Source organism: Coregonus lavaretus (assembly GCF_964263955.1).
Source record: "Coregonus lavaretus genome assembly, chromosome: 6".
Taxonomy (NCBI): Eukaryota; Metazoa; Chordata; class Actinopteri; order Salmoniformes; family Salmonidae; genus Coregonus; species Coregonus lavaretus.
Window position 1 is genome coordinate 30,271,089 of NC_139993.1, and position 21,062 is coordinate 30,292,150.

At 42.1% G+C, this 21,062-nt stretch overlaps 1 protein-coding gene across 2 annotated transcripts in view; it reads right to left on the reverse strand.

Moving 5' to 3' along the window:
* The window catches only part of LOC311131410 (WD repeat-containing protein 18), a 115,094-nt gene that overhangs the window by 64,523 nt on the left and 29,509 nt on the right, over positions 1-21,062 (reverse strand). For both annotated transcript variants that reach the window (XM_084164376.1, XM_084164377.1), the window contains 2 exons: positions 8,877-9,020; positions 184-248 (listed from right to left, as the gene is read on the reverse strand). In XM_084164376.1, coding sequence (XP_084020502.1) covers positions 184-248; positions 8,877-9,020 — 209 coding nt within the window. The remainder of the gene's footprint in view (positions 1-183; positions 249-8,876; positions 9,021-21,062) is intronic.

The following is a 21,062-nucleotide window of genomic DNA, read 5'->3' on the forward strand; positions in this document are numbered from 1 at the left end:
TTAACCTGTCTCCTCCCCTTCATCTATACTGATTGAAGTGGATTGAACAGGTGACATCAATAAGGGATCATAGCTTTCACCTGGATTCACCTGGTCAGTCTATGTCATGGAAAGAGCAGGTGTTCCTAATATTTTTCTACACACAGTGTATATTACATAGACGAGACCTTGAAGGCAACCCACCTATGTCCTTTGAAAACCTGGTTGCCCTCGTTGTCCGACTGGAACGTCTTATCCCGACTTAAGCTCTGCAGATCAGAAGAAGAAAAAAGTCAACAAAAGTTCATCAGAGTATGCAATCATCACACAGTTTTTTTTCATACCCACAGCTAATGAGCTTGCGCCTCAGGTACACTTACGTAGGCACGTGAGAATGCTGTTCATTGACTACAGCTCAGTGTTCAACACCATAGTGCCCTTCAAGTTCATCATTAAGCTAAGAACCCTGGGACTGAACACCTCCCTCTGCAACTGTATCGTGGACTTCCTGACTGGACACCCCCAGGAGGTAAGGGTAGGCAACAACTCATCCGCCACGCTGACCCTCAACATGGGGACCCCTCAGGTGTGCGTGCTTAGTCCCTTCCTGTACTCCCTGTTCACCTACGACTGCATGGCTCCAACACCATCATTAAGTTTTCCGACAACACAACGGTGGTAGGCCTGATCACCGACGATGATGAGACAGCCTATAGGGAGGTCGTCAGAGACCTGGCAGTGTGGTGCCAGGGCAACAACCTCTCTCAACGTAAGCAAGACAAAGGAGCTGATTGTGGACTACATGAAAGGGAGGGCCAAACGCCCCCATTTACATCGACGGTGTACTGGAATGGGTCGAGAGCTTCAAGTTCCTCGGTGTCCACATCACTAAGGATCTATTAAGGTCCAAACACACCAACACCGTCCTGAACGCTTCTTCTCCCGCAGGAGGCAGAAAAAATGTGGTCCTCAAAAATTTCTACAGCTGCACCATCGAGAGCATCTTGACTGGCTGCATCACTGCTTGGTGTGGCAACTGCTTGGCCTCCGACCGCAAGTCGCTACCAAGGGTGGTGCGTACGGCCCAGTACGTCACTGGAGCAGAGCTCCTTGCCATCCAGGACCTCTATACCAGGCGGTGTCAGAGGAAGGCCCTAAAAATTGTCAAACACTACAGCCACCCAAGTCATAGACTGTTCTCTCTGCTATCGCATGGCAAGAGGTACCGATGCACCAAGTCTGGAACCAACAGGACCCTGAACAGCTTCTACCCCCCAAGCCATAAGACTGCTAAATACAGTGGCTTGCAAAAGTATTCACCCCCCTTGGCATTTTTCCTATTTTGTTGCCTTACAACCTGATTTTGGGGGGATTTGTATCATTTGATTTACACAACATGCCTACCACTTTAAAGATGCAAAATATTTTTTGGGGTGAAAAAACAAGAAATAAGACCAAAAAAAGAAAACTTGAGCGTGCATAACTATTCACCCCCCCCCCCCCCCCCCCCCCCCCCCCCAAAGTCAATATTTTGTAGAGTCACCTTTTGCAGCAATTACAGCTGCAAGTCTCTTGGGGTATGTCTCTATAAGCTTGGCACATCCAGCCACTGGGATTTTTGCCCATTCTTCAAGGCAAAACTGCTCCAGCTCCTTCAAGTTGGATGGGTTCCGCTGGCGTACAGCAAACTTTAAGTCATACCACAAATTCTCAATTGGATTGGCCATTCCAAGACATTTAAATGTTTCCCCTTAAACATTTTTACATTTACATTTGAGTCATTTAGCAGACGCTCTTTATCCAGAGCGACTTACAGTTATTTTTTTATTTTTCATACTGGCCCCCCTTGGGAATCGAACCCACAACCCTGGCGTTGCAAACGCCATGCTCTACCAACTGAGCTACATCCCTGCCGGCCATTCCCTCCCCTACCCTGGACGACGCTGGGCCAATTGTGCGCCGCCCCATGGGTCTCCCGGTCGCGGCCGGCTACGACACAGAGCCTGGATTCGAACCAGGATCTCTAGTGGCACAGCTAGCACTGCGATGCAGTGCCTTAGACCACTGCGCCACTCGGGAGTGTTGCTTTAGCAGTATGCTTAGGGTCATTGTCCTGCTGGAAGGTGAACCTCCGTCCCAGTCTCAAATCTCTGGAAGACTGAAACAGGTTTCCCTCAAGAATTTCCCTGTATTTAGCGCCATCCATCATTCCTTCAATTCTGACCAGTTTCCCAGTCCCTGCCGATGAAAAACATCGGTGTTCTCGGGGTGATGAGAGGTGTTGGGTTTGCGCCAGACATAGCGTTTTCCTTGATGGCCAAAAAGCTCAATATTAGTCTCATCTGACCAAAGTACCTTCTTCCATATGTTTGGGGAGTCTCCCACATGACTTTTGGCGAACACCAAACGTGTTTGCTTATTCTTTTCTTTAGCAATGGCTTTTTTTCTGGCCACTCTTCAATCTACGCTGTGGAGCTTTGCAGCTCATTCAGGGTTATCTTTGGTCTCTTTGTTGCCTCTCTGATTAATGCCCTCCTTGCCTGGTCCGTGAATTTTGGTGGGCGGCCCTCTCTTGGCAGGTGTGTTGTACACAGCTGTGTTGTGGTGCCATATTCTTTCATTTAATGGTGCTCCATGGGATGTTCAAAGTTTCTGATATTTGTTTATAACCCAACCCTGATCTGTACTTCTCCACAACTTTGTCCCTGACCTGTTTGGAGAGCTCCTTGGTCTTCATGTTGCCGCTTGCTTGGTGGTGCCCCTTGCTTAGTGGTGTTGCAGACTCTGGGGCTTTTCAGAACAGGTGAATATGTACTGAGATCATGTGACAGATCATGTGACACTTAAATAAAGTCCACCTGTTCTTATTTAGGGGCTTCATAGCAAAGGGGGTGAATAGATATGCACGCACCACTTTTCCGTTATTTATTTATTTTTCATTTCACTTCACCAATTTGGACTATTTTTTGTATGTTCATTACATGAAATCCAAATAAAAATCAATTTAAATTACAGGTTGTAATGCAACAAAATAGGAAAAATGTCTAGGGGGGGTGAATACTTTAGCGAGGCACTGTAGTTAGTTTAATAGTTACCCTGACTATCTGCATTGACCCTTTTTGCACTAACTTTTTTGACTCATCACATACGCTGCTGCTACTGATTACTATGTTACTTTATTTCTAGTTATATATATACACATAGCTACCTCAATTAACTCGTACCCCTGCACATCGACTCGGTACTGATACCCCTTGTATATAGCCAAGTTATTGTTACTCATTGTGTATCTATTATTACGTGTTTTACTTTTCTATTATTTCTCCATTTTCTTTCTCTGCAATCTTGGGAAGGGCCCGTAAGTAAGAATTTCACTGTTAGTCCACATCTATTGTTTACAAAGCATGTGACAAATTTTATAAGATTTTTTACATGTTCCTCTCTCTCCTCTATTAAGTTGGCAGGGAATTTTTGGCACTCTCCAGCCTCTAAATGGTTTGATCGATTTACTTAATTGCATTAATTAGGGATGGGGTTGCATCAGACATGCAAGGGAGGGAGGGAGGACTGGACACTGCTGGATTTTACTATGACAGACTAATCATTACATCACGCCTATACTGCCTGTCTTGAAAGTACTCAATTAAACATGACAAGTGGACTTGAAAGGGATTTAGTTGAAGTCATAGCTATTAATTATATCTGTTTGTGTACAAGCCTGGCTTGGGCTGGATATTCAGCTGTACAAATGGCCAGATGACTGAAATGCTAATCATCAAGGGAAGGTTTGAGGGAAGCCTCATGTCTCATTTCACACCACTACATTAACTAAAATGTTGGAGGTGGAGTGATAAAATAGTAATTCACCACGATGAAGGACAGATTATTTTTCTTCTAACATTAGCCTGTTAATGTTAAAATCAAGTGCTTAAATCAGTGAGGGATATTCGGAACCATTTAGCAAGAACATTTTATTTTCTATGGCAAAAACGTATTGGCAGGATTACATTTCTAAACCTTCACACTGCAGTAAAAGGAAACAGCTAGCTGCTGCTGCTGCTGCTGCTGCCGCCTCGGGGAAGGGAATGATCAGATTTTCTGTCTGTCACTAGGCCTATTTATCCAAATGTGACAATTCTGGGCTCACGGTCTCATCTCCTGCTGAACAATTTAAACAAGGGGGGAACCAAACAGCACAACAAACGCAGCTCTCTCTGAATGCAAAGCTCGTATCCCCACTGGCAGAGATAATGCCCACCATGCATTGAAACACTCATCACATAGAAACTTCTGCCCAGCTACGGTATGAAATCCCCTTTATTAAACAATGATCTACGGGAACATTCAGTGTTAAGCTGTTTAGGAAATGAATAACCCTCTCCAAATCGGGTAAACAGCACAATTAGGGGAGCAGAAAGACGTGCTAGTGCAGCGTTAATGCCTTTTGGATACTGACTGTAGAGATGGCAGAGTTTCGATATTATACTCAGAAAATGTTTAAGCTGAATCATGAGATGGAAACGAAAATGTGGTTGTTGGTGTAGGGAAATTATGGTTAACTTATGGGGTTGGTGCAAGGTCCAAATACAGTATACATGTAGTTTGAATAAAAAGTTCTCACTCTGTGTTAAAAATAAACCACAATATGTTCAGATATGCAGCAACCCTATTGGATTCTGACAAATCATGTATAAATGAATACATAAAAACTAAAAATATCAAACATTTGTGATGGAAGCCAGTTGGCCCAAAGCAACACAATATCCATTCTCAATCACAACAAGGCCAAATGAGTAACAGATGATCTGCAATCCCTTTAGAATGAATGACAGAGAAGGCAGCATAATGAGACTGATCATTATACTTTGAGAGCTAGGGGGAATCCAGAGGGAAGAGGAAATGAAAAAGCTTTAAAAAGCTGTGATTTCACTCACCAGCAAGTTCCAGCATCTATGGAGGAACAACACAGAGCTTGCCATTAACACTTTGTTTAATCAAACACCTGTTTTAACAAACATGTTCCTCTCTTTAAACAAAAGAGAATACATTTTAGTTGTACTCAAACCCAGGGCTATAAAAGCTTTTTTCTCTCCAATTACCTTAATTAACCATCTTGAAGATGATATGCCTAAATAATTAAGCGTCTAAAGACTGCGTTTGGAAGTCAAAAGGGGTGCGAGTCAATGGAGCAGCAGCAGCTTGGCTTTGAAAATATTTAAAAGGCAAGCATTAGGGATCTGAAATAAAATACATGAGGAACGTTAGCACACTAATAACCTATGATTCCAGATACAGGACCAAGGTGAAAGGGGTCAGTAGGCATTAATAAGAAGCTGAGCAACTTGTGTATCCAAACCAGGTCTTGACTTGGGGAATTTTCTCAATAATTGCAACAGGTCTTTTCAGCAGACATGAAACACTCTTAAATATGAATAAATGAAATGATAGGCTGTCTCTCAGAAATCTTTTATCTTTCATATCAATTACTATTTCATAACTTTGAGCCAATCTTCCTGAGGTCAAGTCACTCTACTACAACATTCAAAGCAATTATTGTGATACTTTCATGTCAAAAAGTTAACATAAAAGGGTTGTAGAATCCCCTGACCAATAGTAGAATGCTACTATTAGACGCAGTAATCTGTACCGTAGACAAAGTTCTCTAAAAAAAAAAATGATAAAAACTAAAAGGAACAGTCTACATGACCGTTTCTGTGAATATTCTCATGTAATCATTCTGCCACCAACAGCTCCCATGTCCCTTACTGACTAACATTCACTTTTTGGTTGTATTAATATTCAGTGATAGGACTGGAACAAAAACCATGTGTCAGTAGGAGTTGGTCCCCCCTTTGCTGCTATAACAGCCTCCACTCTTCTGGGAAGGCTTTCCACTAGATGTTGGAACATTGCTGCGGGGACTTGCTTTCATTCAGCCACAAGAGCATTAGTGAGGTCAGGTACTGATGTTGGGCGATTAGGCCTGGCTCGCAGTCGGCGTTCCAATTCATCCCAAAGGTGTTCGATGGGGTTGAGGTCAGGGCTTTGTGCAGGGCAGTCAAGTTCTTCCACACCGATCTCGACAAACCTTTTTCTGTATGGACCTCGCTTTGTGCACGGGGGCATTGTCATGCTGAAACAGGAAAGGGCCTTCCCCAAACTGTTGACACAAAGTTGGAAGCACAGAATCATCTAGAATGGCATTGTATACTGTAGCGTTAAGATTTCCCTTCACTGGAACTAAGGGGCCTAGCCCGAACCAAGAAAAACAGCCCCAGACCAATAACAGCACTTACAGTTGACCGGGGCAGCTCTAGCAGGGCAGAAATTTGATGAACTGACTTGTTGGAAAGGTGGCATCCTATGACGGTGCCACGTTGAAAGTTACCGAACTCTAAAGTAAGGCCATTCTACTGTCAATGTTTGTCTATGGAGATCGCATGGCTGTGTGCTCGATTTTACACCTGTCAGCAACAGGTGTGGCTGAAATAGCCAAATGCACTAATTTGAAGGGGTGTCCACATACACTATATATACACACAATTATTTGTTACCCATCTGTATCCATCCATCTGTATGACTTTCACAGAGGCAGGTTTTTCTCCACTCAAACCTGATGCCTCTGGGATATCGCTTATTTGGCCATACATACAAGTGTCACCCACAACATTTCCAGTGGCGCTGATGGATTTTGGGAGGCTTTCACAATTAAAAATAAAGAGCTATCGAGTAAGGAGGTTGAAAAAACAAAATGTGCGAGTTTAATTAAGGATACATAAATGGAGTACATAAATGGAGTGGTGAGTGATCCGCCTTTACTCAGACAGTGATTCCAAAGTCATGGAAGCAAGCATTTGGAAGCACTCCATCTGAACTTGCTGCAGGAGTGTGGGAGAGAAAGAGAGAGGCAGGATGTGTCTATCATGGTGGGTGATGCCTAAGGGTAACCCGCCTGCACAGTGAGTGACTCACACCCAGTTTCGTGCAACTGCAAGAGCCAGGATGAGGGAAATTAGGTTTTAAATAGAAGTGGGGTGGTCTAACAAGGGGAGGGGGATCCTTTCTTGTGCTAAAAAGTGCACATTAATTTCTGTCATGTTTAATTTAGTCTTTTATACAAGTTTCTTTGTGGTACCTGACATGAAACTCATGACGAGTAGAAAGGAGAAGAGAGGACAAAGCTTGAAACTCAAATTGATCCACATCCATTCATGTCTTCTCGGATCTAGTTGGTTGCGTCGGTTACATACAAAATGTGGATTAATTCACTGCAGCTTGACAAAGACATTTTTCTGCATGGAAATGTGACTTTAAGGGGCACAAAAGGAGCCCATCCTCCAAATAAACCATCAATCATGCCTAATACAGAAGTCCATCTTGTGTTTAATGTTCTGTCAAAGCCGAGGAAGACGAAGGAAGCTCTTGATTAGCATGTTGCAGTAAGACTAGATTCACTTAGCCAGAGGGCTGGCAGACATAACTCTGAACCTGACATGTCGTCTCCTTTCTCCATGAAAAAAAGCTGTCAGAAAGAATCCCACTAGACGACACTCATGGGAATGTATAGAAACGGTGATATACGGGGGCAACCAGGAGAAGCGTAGGGGGCAAAGAAGTCACTCATGAGGCACGGTATCGGGCAATAATCGCCATGAAAGACCCCAGGTGATTTACACTCAAACACAGGCCTTGCCAATGTACCCCCCTTTCTATCACCTCTCCCATCTTTCGGGCCAACAGGCATGGGGATTCACCCGTACAAGGATGGTGCATTGTTAGAAAGTTCATGGAAAAGCAACAGCGGAATCCCTTTAGAGAATTCCCTGATACATGTGCAGAATAACAAAATTGTGGCAGATGGTAGACTTCGGTTTTATTAATATTTTCCCTTTGAACTGAAGAAGTCTTTCTCAGTGGCTTAAGCTGGAAAAACCGGGGTGACCCCAACATTAGGAGGCTTTAGAGTACAGTTCCGGATATGCCCTCCCAATCTCCCACTAGACAAAGCTTTGTGTAAGTGTAACCTGCCTTGACCTTCCCTGTGCACCACATTCCCCTCTTCATTAACACATTTTAGCAGCCAAGTTCCAGGACAGCACTGAAGAGCCACATCAAGGCGCTGTCAGCTGATCAGAGGGCCCATCTTACGAAGCTTACTGTATTTTGGTGCTTCACTGGAAATGTCAAGGACTAACTCAAAAGGGAATTCAGTCAAAGGTGTATTAGACGGCAATTGACAGGTGGAGGGGGGATTATTTTATTTGTAATGTTCTGAATTTATTACGTTTGTCAGTTGTGTGTACTTGGTGAAGTGTCCCGCCTTCACTTGTGGAAATTAAATAAAGTTTTCACTTTTAAATAATTAATAAATCGGGTAACGGGTTTGATGACAGTATATGCTGTTCTAAGGTTATTTTCAATGGCTTGAAATGAATGTGCTTATTTGCCTCAGGCTGCTCATCTGCAGTCTTCAAAGTTCTATGAACTGCCTATGGTTTTACAGATGGATCTGTCAGTTCAAAGTCTCTCTCAGTTACGTCATTTGCCCTTGGTGCGTCGCCAGACTGTGGCCAATTGTACCCACTGTATATCTGCTTTGCAATTTGCCGTCACCCGGCTGAGCTCACCCCTGTCCAGACACTTCTCTCCGTGGGTACTGTCCACAATGGGTTGGTTATTTATGGTAAGGCAACCCATTTATAATGTACAGGGAGGCCATTGATGAACCCTTGATGTTATGAAACAAAAACCCCATGTCCGCGTGGGCAAGGTTGCGCTTGACGGATGCTCCATTAAGAGACACCCACAGTTTGTCATTCAAACGCGTTGTGAAGTTAATCGATGAAAGCTCAGGGGTAAACGGCGAAGGTGGAGAAGATAAAAACAACATAGCTTACCTGGCTACAGAGGGACACCTGAAATATACCACCGTCACTGCCGCCGCAGAAGAGGTAGTACTCGCAGGGGTCAAGGGTCACTGACATGATGCCCACGTCAAAAAGAACAGACAGGAGCATCTCGCCGGAGGATAGCTCCCATAGCTAGAGAGAGTTTGAGAGACAGTGAGCAAGAGAAAGAGATTAAAAAAAAAAAAAGGAGAAGAGAGATGTTAAGAGAGATGTTAATATGATCTGAGTTGTGGACATTGTTTAACTTCAGCTTTAAAAGATCCTGTATAACGTCACATTATCAGTATGAGCTCACGCTGCAGGGCTGTTAGTCTGACCCTGTCCGTCTTAGAGGAGTGGGCCGTTTAAGAGTGCAGGGCACGAAAATACATCTTAGTCTGCAGAACGTCTGCAAATTTTTGTTCCAACCTCAACTTAATGACTTGGATAGATCAAATAATTTAGTGCCTTTGACACATTTTTTTGCCAAGATCTTGATGGCCATTCATTGAGCTAATCCATTATTACAGCTAGTGCCGAAATGAAAAAGAAAACTGCTGAGGAACTGATTTTGGAACTGGAAAGCATCTTACGTAAAGGGGTGTAGGTTTGGTGACTTGTGTTCAGCTACTTTATATTGCATTAACTACTTCTCTGATAGGATGGCCAAAACTGCTGTCTTCTCAGTGTGTGCAGACAGTTGATGACCATGTCAACCAATCGGCAGCTTAAAACATGTTGTTTAATGAGCTCTCATGGTGGAAGTGGGCTACATAAGCTCGACAAGGTCCGTATGAGATGGACGACTATACACGTGGCCATTTGGTTTATGCGAGTTCAGCATCCTTCAGAAAGAAGTAAAACTGTCCTGATGGACAGCTTCAGCATGACCTCTGCATTGTCCCCTTCCTCGTTAAATCCCACCTGATTGGTGTTCATTTAGGATATGAGTAGGATTACAAAGGGAGGGTATATTACTGGAAACGTTCTAAGTTCACCAGTAAACTACAAAAATGTTGGCATCTTTCAAAGATAGTTAATTTTTTTACAAGACATCTAGTGGCCCTTTTGGGTACTTTACATTGTCACAGGCGTCTGTAATTATCTCTGGCCCTCTGTGCGGCCAGAGATAATTACACATTTTTTAATTGGAAATAGGATGACAAAGCTGTAAAACGTTATACTAAATATAAACCATCAACTTAGTGCAAACCATTGGTGGGTTTCAGCATGAAATAATTATTTTCTATACACACTTACAGTGCCTTCAGAAAGTATTCATACCCCTCGACTTATTCCAAAATTTGTTGTGTTACATCCTGAACTTAAAATGGATTAAATATATTTTCTCTCACCCATCTACACACAATACCCCATAATGACAAAGTGAAAACATGTTTTAAAAATGTTTGCAAAATGTATTGAAAATGAAATACAGTGCCTTCAGAAAGTATTCAGACCCCTTGACTTTTTCCACATTTTGTTACGTTACAGCCTTATTCTAAAACTGATTAAATTGTATTTTTTCCTCATCAATCTACACACAATACCCCATAATGACAAAGTGACAAAGTGAAAACAGATGTTTTGATATTTATGCTAATTTATGTTTTTTTTGTCATTATGGGGTATTGCTGATTTATTTGTATTTTTTATCAATTTTAGAATAAGGCTGTAACGTAACAAAATGTGGAAAAAGTCAAGGGGCCTGAATACTTTCCAAATGCACTTTAGTTCAGATATGGATGGATGGATGCATGATTACAACAGGTGTGACCATATTGCCTATACTTTTCTTGTTGTTTTTTCCAAAATAACTCCAAAATAAAGTAATGAAAAAGACAGATAACTGATGACATGAAAAGTATATGCGCTCACTTTGGTAGAACTATAATCAAATTGATCTTGATCGCACCATTTATCAAAAGAAAACTTTGCTAACAGCTTGAAGAAAAACCCTGACGGCTCTTTGGAGAGAAAAACTTGAGAGCCAGAAGGTCTGAACAAAGCCAACTTCTAGGCATCTGCACAACCCAGTCATGGAATTACAAAAACAGGAGTACACCAAACATTAAAAAAAACACAAAATAAGATATGAAATGATTCAGAACACCCCCTCCCATCTCTCGTCCTCTATTCCAAGACACTACCCTGCTGAGTCTGAGTCTATACTAGAGGGAATGGTGGGGCTCATCATTCACAGTCTGTCATAGGGGTGGGAGGGAGGGGGGCTACTGAAAGTTGTCTATAGCCTAACCTGCCTCGTGCTAACAAGCCCTGTTCTCTGGCATGCCGTCTCCTTCTCCTTCAGCCAACACGATCACTCCCCGTCATCGGACAGGGGGAATTACTTTATCTGTGGAGACTGACAGCCTGGAAACTATAGAGCAGCTGATGATATTGAACATGACGCTACGAGCCGCTGACAAATTTGGTATGGAGGGAAGACGTAATAGAATTGAGCAAAAGAGAGCGAGTCATGGCATCCTGCACAATGAGACTCAATATAAGTGAGGTAGACTTTGGGAAGCATTATACGCGTGCATATTGTCTACTTATATATTTTAATAAAACACATGTATGAAGGTTATTTTCATCAGTTTAGAGGCTTGAAAGTCGAGTATTTTAAAGTTGTTTCTTGTGCTAAGTTCATTTACTGCAAATGGTAGATGTTATGTAAAGTAGTCCATTTGAATGATATAACCCAATGGATGGTGTAGGAATAGCATTAAAGTTAAGCACATGAGTAAGACAAAGGTTAATGTTCTGCATTTACAGTTTACTTTAGCATTTATTCTAATGGAAATAGTTTGCCAGCTATTCGTCATGAAGGGACACTATTGACTGAGCCAAAACATGCTACAATAATTCAAACTTTATAGAATTATAGAGGGAAAATGGAAAGTAGGGCTCTGTGTTGCATTACAAAAATAACATTAACCCATGCACAAAATCTTAAGTATGAAAATGTTTGGTGAACCTAAATATAAAGTCAAAAATATTGATAATAAAAAAAGATGTTAGCCTACATCTTAAACATGTTCTGAAGCTGGTGGGCTGTTCCTCCTGCCACAGGGGAGATGAGACTTTCAAGATGAAAGAAGCAGAGAGATGGAAGAGACAACCCGCGCCTGTCAATTAATTATAAACCACTGGGGGAAAAAAGGTGAGTCAAGATAATCAGAGCTCCACTCTGCAATTTATCCAACTATTGTTATATCTATACAATATGGGCTAAATCACTTCACACTAATTCCTTTCAAAACTATGGAATATAATGGATTGATCGACAATTTGCATGTTAAACAACTATGATGTTGTGGTCCTCTGTAGCTCAGCTGGTAGAGCACGGCGCTTGTAACGCTAGGGTAGTGGGTTCGATCCCCGGGACCACCCATACACAAAAAAGTATGCACGCATGACTGTAAGTCGCTTTGGATAAAAGCGTTTGCTAAATGGCATATTATTATTATTATGATGATTTTTGTTAAAAGAGCTGCAATTGCTCCAACTGAAAACATTTGGAGGTAGCGTTTCCATTTTGTTTAGCTGGTGTGGCTATTGGACATGAGCCACAAGCATTTACTTTGTTAAATTGCATGTGACCGAACTGCTGAATAAAATACTGTACATCCTGTAAAAAATTATTCTGAACAAGTCATGGGCAGGGACTTTGTTCAAAATGATGTCCAGCTCAGAGCAGGTGCCTGATGTTGTTCACAGATGATTTGTAATATGACTCTTCATCTTGGCGATACAGTGCATTTGGAAAGTATTCAGACCCTTTGACTTTTTCCACATTGTTACGTAACAGCCTTATTCTAAAATTGATTAAATCGCTTTTTCCCCCTCAATCAATCTACACACAATACCCCATAATGAAAAAGCAAAAACAGGTTTAGAACATTTTGCAAAAATAAAATAAACAATGAAATATTACATTTACATAAGTATTCAAACCCTTTCCTCAGTACTTTGTTGAAGCACCTTTGGCAGCGATTACAGCCTCAAGTCTTCTTGGGTATGACGCTACAAGCTTGGCACACCTGTAATTGGGGAGTTTCTCCCATTCTTCTCTGCAGATCCTCTCAAGCTCTGTCAGGTTGGATGGGGAGTGTCGCTGCACAGTTATTTTCAGGTCTCTCCAGAGATGTTCGATCGGGCTCTGGCAAGGCCACTCAAGGACATTCGGATGTGATGCTTGGCATTCAGGCCAAAGAGTTTCATCTTGGTTTCATCAGACCAGAGAATCTTGTTCCTCATGGTCTGAGAGTCCTTTAGGTGCCTTTTGGCAAACTCCAAGCGGGCTGTTATGTGCCTTTTACTGAGGAGTGGCTTCCGTCTGGCTACTCTACCATAAAGGCCTGATTGGTGGAGTGCTGCAGAGATGGTTGTCCTTCTGGAAGGTTCTCCCATGTCCACAGAGGAACTCTGGAGCTCTGTCAGAGTGACCATCGGGTTCTTGGTCACCTCCCTGACCAAGACCCTTCTCCCCTGATTGCTCAGTTTGGCCGGGCGGCCAGCTCTAGGAAGAGTCTTGGTGGTTCCAAACTTCTTTCATTTAAGAGTGATGGAGGCCACTGTGTTCTTGGGGACCTTCAATGCTGCCGGAAATGTTTTGTACCCTTCCCCAAATCTGTGCCGACACAATCCTGTCTCGGAGCTCTACGGACAATTCCTTCGACCTCATGGCTTGGTTTTTGCTCTGACGTGCACTGTCAACTGTGGGGCCTTATATAGACAGGTGTGTGCCTTCCAAATCATGTCCAATCAATTGAATTTACCACAGGTGGACTCCAATCAAGTTGTAATTAATATCTCAAGGATGATCCATGGAAACAGGATGCACCAAAGCTCAATTTCAAGTCTCATAGCAAAAGGATCTGAATACTTATATAAATAAGGTATTTGTGTTTAGTTTTTAATAGATTTTTAATAGATTTGCAAACATTTGTAAAAACCTATTTTCATTTTGTCATTATGGGGTGTTGTGTGTAGATAGATTTTTTATTTAATCCATTTTAGAATAAGGCTGTAACATAACAAAATGGGGAAAAAGGGAAGGGGACTGAATACTTTCCCAATGCACTGTAGAACAGCATGGACTACGTGAACTCTGTACCCCTATCTCAGTATATTAGGATCAAATCTCATTAGGTATAGTTGGATACTGCTACTTTTTGCATGAATGATGGGGGGCTCAGTCAGAAGAAATAGCTTACAGGCAGGTAAATATAGTGGACATTTTCACTGTACTGATAGTTGACACAATGTGTCTGATACTAATAGTAATAAACTCAATATGCATTCTGCAGTGACTTAAACACAAAGTGTTGTGTGTGGATAAAAAATAACAAGGTAGTTTGTATACATTTCCCAAAGTATTGAATGTATATTATATTAATTGGATTTTGAGAGGGGTAGACCTAATTAACGGGAATGCATTCAGAGATGAGAATACATGATTCACATCCAAGTCTGCATGCCATCATAACAACTGCAACCTTAGCTTCTTACCTTAGCAAAATATCACTTGTTAGTGCAAGGCTGTGCAACGGAACAAGTGCAGCACCAACATATCTGCAATCCCAATTATACCTATAGCGTGAAGTCAGTGCAAAGGCCAATTGATGTTTTGGTCAACCAAAGCACTAGCTCTCGGCTTCCTTCCAGGCTGCAGGGTGAGAATGCTGAGAATTCAGATGTTTTATATTCAACATAACCTTGAGATTTTATTTGTTTTGATTTACTAGACGTTGAGATTGCTTACTCAATTTCCAACACAACTGCTCTTACTTTTGGCCATAAAATAGACCCCAAAACCCCGTAACTAGAGAGGTGCATAAAAAAGTGATTAAGGCACTTATCAGTTATCATTCTATTGATTACATAAAGATAAGGCATAGCTGTGCCCGTGGTCCTAAATTTTGAATGAAAATATGATTTAGCCTACAGTAGACTAGATTAAAGCAGTAATAGACAAGAGGGTATGAGTTACTGTGATTATTGGCATGATGTGATGCGGAGGCTAGGTACAAGGCTTTAGCGCATAATCTACCATTTCTGAGAGCTCTAGTAAGTACTCCAAACACATGGGGGAAATAGCCTGCGGGAGCATGACTGATTAATCATATTGATCAGGGTTTAGAGATTACATCTTCTTAATTAAATTCATAAGCCAGTGGCATTCATTTTTGATCATTTTATTTACTTTAACAGGTTGATTTCCACTGAGGCTATATTGTCATCCATTGTATTCCTGCCCATCATTTGACTCATTTACAGTACAACTCCAATGCAATATATTGTCCAGAGACTACTTCTATTTGACCTCTACAAACAGATATGTTTTTCTATATTTGCAAAGATGGCTTGCTGTTACAAATCAATAGGAACACTGTCTGGCTGGCTAAATAAAAGCCTGGGAGTGATTCCTCACTGAGCCGCTGGTTGTCAGTCAGTCACTCAGCACAGGAGTCAAAAAGCTAATCAGAGTAGTTGATGCCCTGCATCGGACACACATACATGCTCCAGTAGCTCCACACACTGGGGGATGAAGGGAGAGAGGAGAGAAACGGACATCAAACACACAGAGCACCAGGGCTTGGGTTGCCTCTCTCCCTTTACACTGCTTCAGTTCATCACTTAATTAATATTTGCATTCCAGGCAGACTGGCATGCCTTTACTATGGGGGCAAACTGGAAAAAGGTTGGCACGGAAAACCCTCCTGTGGCAAGGATGCCCATTTGTCAAAAACAAATGAAAACTTTCGGCGGTGGCAGAACGTGCCATAGGTTCTCAATTCACCTCACACAAAAGATGATAGTAACAAACCACATTTCTATGATGGAGAGAAACGAGATGAATAATTGTTTGGTACAGAAGAAAATAGTTTGTGTTTATACCATGGCATTGTTGAATACTTGATTCTGATTGGTTAGAAGGGCATTCTAGAGCGGGTATTATTTCCACATTTTCGAACCCTTTTAAAAACACGGAAGCCAAACGCAGAAACTATAGATACAACTTCCTCCGCGGTCTCGCATTCTCATAATTCATATGCGCGCCCCTAGAAATCCATGCATTAGCATGTTTCTGTTAGCGGATACATCCTGAAAAGAATACACCATATTACTGGCCTGCTAATGTGCCTGGACCTTATAGGCTAAACTGCTGAGAAAAAACCCATAACTGATCCAAATGGTTGCCCAATCACGCAGGCTAGATGCAGTTATTTCGAAATGAATATGCGTTCAAAACGCCAGGCTTTTGAGCAGTTATTCAAATGACATAGACTATGCATTTTACAGGTTAGAGTTTTGTAGGCTACTCACTTGAAAACAATAATAACATTCTTCATTACATTGTGTTGTTCTTAAACAATAGGGTCGTTTTTCAAGCTGTGTACCCATGGGGACTGGGAGTGAGTGCACTCAGCGCAGCCTCGGGAGCGCACAGTGTAGGCTACCTACCTAAGATTTTATTATGTGATGAAATTATTATTATTTTTCGCTGTGTAAAGACTGGATATATTCACTACAATATTAAGCCTAACATTGAGCTTATGAATTATGGGTTAATATGCATAGGCTTCTAACTTAGGCTATAGGCTACATCTCAAGCCTGTGTCTGATCTGTTTCGCAATTACGCACCTGGCCTCTCCGCTGCCACGGCTATTCCTCTTAAATCTTGTGGAGTCCCAGGAAAAGCAAGACTACAAATAATTGTGTACTCACTTGAAAAGAATAACACACACCAGTCTCAATGTCAACAGTGAAGAAGCGACTCTGGGATGCTGACCTTCTAGGCAGAGTTGCAAAGAAAAAGCCATCTCAGACTGCCCATCTTAATCTTTTCTTTTTATTGGCCAGTCTGAGATACAGCTTTATCTTTGCAACTCTGCCTAGAAAATCAGCATCACGGAGTCGCCTCTTCACTGTTGACGTTGAGACTGGTGTTTTGCGGGTACTATTTAATGAAACTGCCAGTTGAGGACCTGTGAGGTGCCTGTTTCTCAAACTAGACACCAATGTATTTACCCTCTTGCTCAGTTGTGCACCGGGGCCTCCCACTATTTTTATTCTGGTTAGAGCCAGTTTGCGCTGTTCTGTGAAGGGAGTAGTATACAGCGTTGTACGAGATCTTCAGTTTCTTGGCAATTTCTCGCATGGAATAGCCTTAATTTCTCAGAACAAGAATAGACTGACGAATTTCAGAAGAAAGTTATTTGTTTCTGGCCATTTTGAGCATGTAATCAAACCCGCAATTGCTGATGCGCCAGATACTCAACTAGTCTCAAGAAGGACAGTTTTATTGCTTCTTTAAATCAGCACAACAGTTTTCAGCTGTGCTAACATAATTGCAAAAGGGTTTTCTAATGATCAATTAGCCTTTTAAAATGATAAAACTTGGATTAGCAAACACAACGTGCCATTGGAACACAGGACTGATGGTTGCTGATAATGGGCCTCTGTATGCCTATGTAGATATTCCATTAAAGATCAGCCATTTCCAGCTACAATAGCCATTTACAACATAAAAAATGTCTACACTGTATTTCTGATCAATTTGACGCTATTTTAATGGTGAAAAAATAATAATTTCCTTTCGAAAACAAGGACATTTCTAAGTGACCCCAAACTTTTGAAACGTCCCCTTTTCGGGACCCTGTCTTTCAAAGATAATTCGAAAAATCAAAATATCTTCACAGATCTTCATTGTAAAGGGTTTAAACTGTTTCCCATGCTTGTTCAATGAACCATAAACAAATAATGAACATGCACCTGTGGAACGGTCGTTAAGACACTAACAGCTTACAGACGGTAGGCAATTAAGGTCACAGTTATGAAAACTTAGGACACTAAAGAGGCCTTTCTACTGACTCTGAAAAACACAAAAATAAAGATGTCCAGAGTCCCTGCTCATCCGCATGAACGTACCTTAGGCATGCTGCAAGGAGGCATGAGGACTGCAGATATTGCCAGAGCAATAAATTGCAATGTCCGTACTGTGAGACGCCTAAGACAGTGCAACAGGGAGACAGGACGGACAGCTGATCGTCCTCGCAGTGGCAGACCACGTGTAACAACACCTGCACAGGATCAGTACATCAGAACATCACATCTGCGGGACAGGTACAGGATGGCAACAACAACTGCCCGAGTTACACCTGGAACGCACAATCCCTCCATCAGTGCTCAGACTGTCCGCAATAGGCTGAGAGAGGCTGGAGTGAGGGCTTGTAGGCCTGTTGTAAGGCAGGTCCTCACCAGACATCACCAGCAACAATGTCGCCTATGGGAACAAACCCACCATCGCTGGACCAGACAGGACTGGCAAAAAGTGCTCTTCACTGATGAGTTGCGGTTTTGTCTCACCAGGGGTGCTGGTCGGATTCGCGTTTATCGTTGAAGGAATGAACGTTACACCGAAGCCTGTACTCTGGAGCGGGATCGATTTGGAGGTGGAGGGTCCGTCATGGTCTGGGGCAGTGTGTCACAGCATCATCGGACTTAGCTTGTCGTCATTGCAGGCAATCTCAACGCTGTGCGTTACAAGGAAGATATCCTCCTCCCTCATGTGGTACCCTTCCTGCAGGCTCAACCTGACATGACCCTCCAGCATGACAATGCCACCAGCCATACTGCTCGTTCTGTGTGTGATTTCCTGCAGGACAGGAATGTCAGTGTTCTGCCATGGCCAGCGAAGAGCCCTGATCACAATCCCATTGAGCACGTCTGGGACTTGTTGGATCAGAGGGTGAGGGCTAGGGCCATTCCCCCCCAGAAATGTCTGGTAACTTGCAGGTGCCTTGTTCAGGGACACAGTATTCAATTTCTGTTAGTCACGTCTGTGGAACTTGTTCAGTTTATGTCTCAGTTGTTGAATCTTGTTATGTTCATACAAATATTTACACATGTGAAGTTTGCTGAAAATAAATGCAGTTGACAGTGAGAGGACATTTCTTTTTTTGCTGAGATATACAGTGGGGAAAAAAGTATTTAGTCAGCCACCAATTGTGCAAGTTCTCCCACTTAAAAAGATGAGAGAGGCCTGTAATTTTCATCATAGGTACACGTCAACTATGACAGACAAATTGAGGAAAAAAATTCCAGAAAATCACATTGTAGGATTTTTAATGAATTTATTTGCAAATTATGGTGGAAAATAAGTATTTGGTCACCTACAAACAAGCAAGATTTCTGTCTCTCACATACCTGTAACTTCTTCTTTAAGAGGCTCCTCTGTCCTCCACTCGTTACCTGTATTAATGGCACCTGTTTGAACTTGTTATCAGTATAAAAGACACCTGTCCACAACCTCAAACAGTCACACTCCAAACTCCACTATGGCCAAGACCAAAGAGCTGTCAAAGGACACCAGAAACAAAATTGTAGACCTGCACCAGGCTGGGAAGACTGAATCTGCAATAGGTAAGCAGCTTGGTTTGAAGAAATCAACTGTGGGAGCAATTATTAGGAAATGGAAGGCATACAAGACCACTGATAATCTCCCTCGATCTGGGGCTCCACGCAAGATCTCACCCCGTGGGGTCAAAATGATCACAAGACCGGTGAGTAAAAATCCCAGAACCACACGGGGGGACCTAGTGAATGACCTGCAGAGAGCTGGGACCAAAGTAACAAAGCCTACCATCAGTAACACACTACGCCGCCAGGAACTTAAATCCTGCAGTGCCAGACGTGTCCCCCTGCTTAAGCCAGTACATGTCCAGGCCCGTGCTAGAGTGCATTTGGATGATCCAGAAGAGGATTGGGAGAATGTCATATGGTCAGATGAAACCAAAATAGAACTTTTTGGTAAAAACTCAACTCGTCGTGTTTGGAGGACAAAGAATGCTGAGTTGCATCCAAAGAACACCATACCTACTGTGAAGCATGGGGGTGGAAACATCATGCTTTGGGGCTGTTTTTCTGCAAAGGGACCAGGACGACTGATCCGTGTATAGGAAAGAATGAATGGGGCCATGTATCGTGAGATTTTGAGTGAAAACCTCCTTCCATCAGCAAGGGCATTGAAGATTAAACGTGGCTGGGTCTTTCAGTATGACAATGATCCCAAACACACCGCCCGGGCAACGAAGGAGTGGCTTCGTAAGAAGCATTTCAAGGTCCTGGAATGGCCTAGCCAGTCTCCAGATCTCAACCCCATAGAAAATCTTTGGAGGGAGTTGAAAGTCTGTGTTGCCCAGCGACAGCCCCAAAACATCATTGCTCTAGAGGAGATCTGCATGGAGGAATGGGCCAAAATACCAGCAACAGTGTGTGAAAACCTTGTGAAGACTTACAGAAAACGTTTGACCTGTGTCATTGCCAACAAAGGGTATATAACAAAGTATTGAGAAACTTTTGTTATTGACCAAATACTTATTTTCCACCATAATTTGCAAATAAATTCATTAAAAATCCTACAATGTGATTTTCTGGATTTCTTTTCCTCATTTTGTCTGTCATAGTTGACGTGTACCTATGATGAAAATTACAGGCCTCTCTCATCTTTTTAAGTGGGAGAACTTGCACAATTGGTGGCTGACTAAATACTTTTTTTCCCCACTGTGTGTGTGTGTGTATATATATATATATATATATATATACACATATATACACACACACACACACACACACACACACACACACACACACACACACACATATATACATACATACATACACATACATGCATACCACACACATACATACATACATACATACATACATACATACATACCACACACATACATACATACCACACACACACACACACACACACACCTGGTAAAAAGTTTTAGAACACCTACTCATTCACGGGTTTTTCTTCATTTTTACTATTTTCAACATTGTAACTACCTCAAAACTATGAAATAACACATATGGAATCATGTAGTAACCAAAAAAGTATTAAACAAATCAAATTATATTTGAGATTCTTCAAATAGCCACCCTTTGCCTTGATGACAGCTTTGCACACTCTTGGCATTCTCTCAACCAGCTTCATGAGGTAGTTAACAAGTTAACAAATCTTAAAAGTTACTTGGTGGAATTTCTTCCCTCCTTAATGTTTTGAGCCAATCAGTTGTGTTGTGACAAGGTAGGGGGGGTATAGAGAAGATAGACCAAGTCTATATTATGGCAAGAACAGCTCAAATAAGCAAAGATAAACGACAGTCCATCAT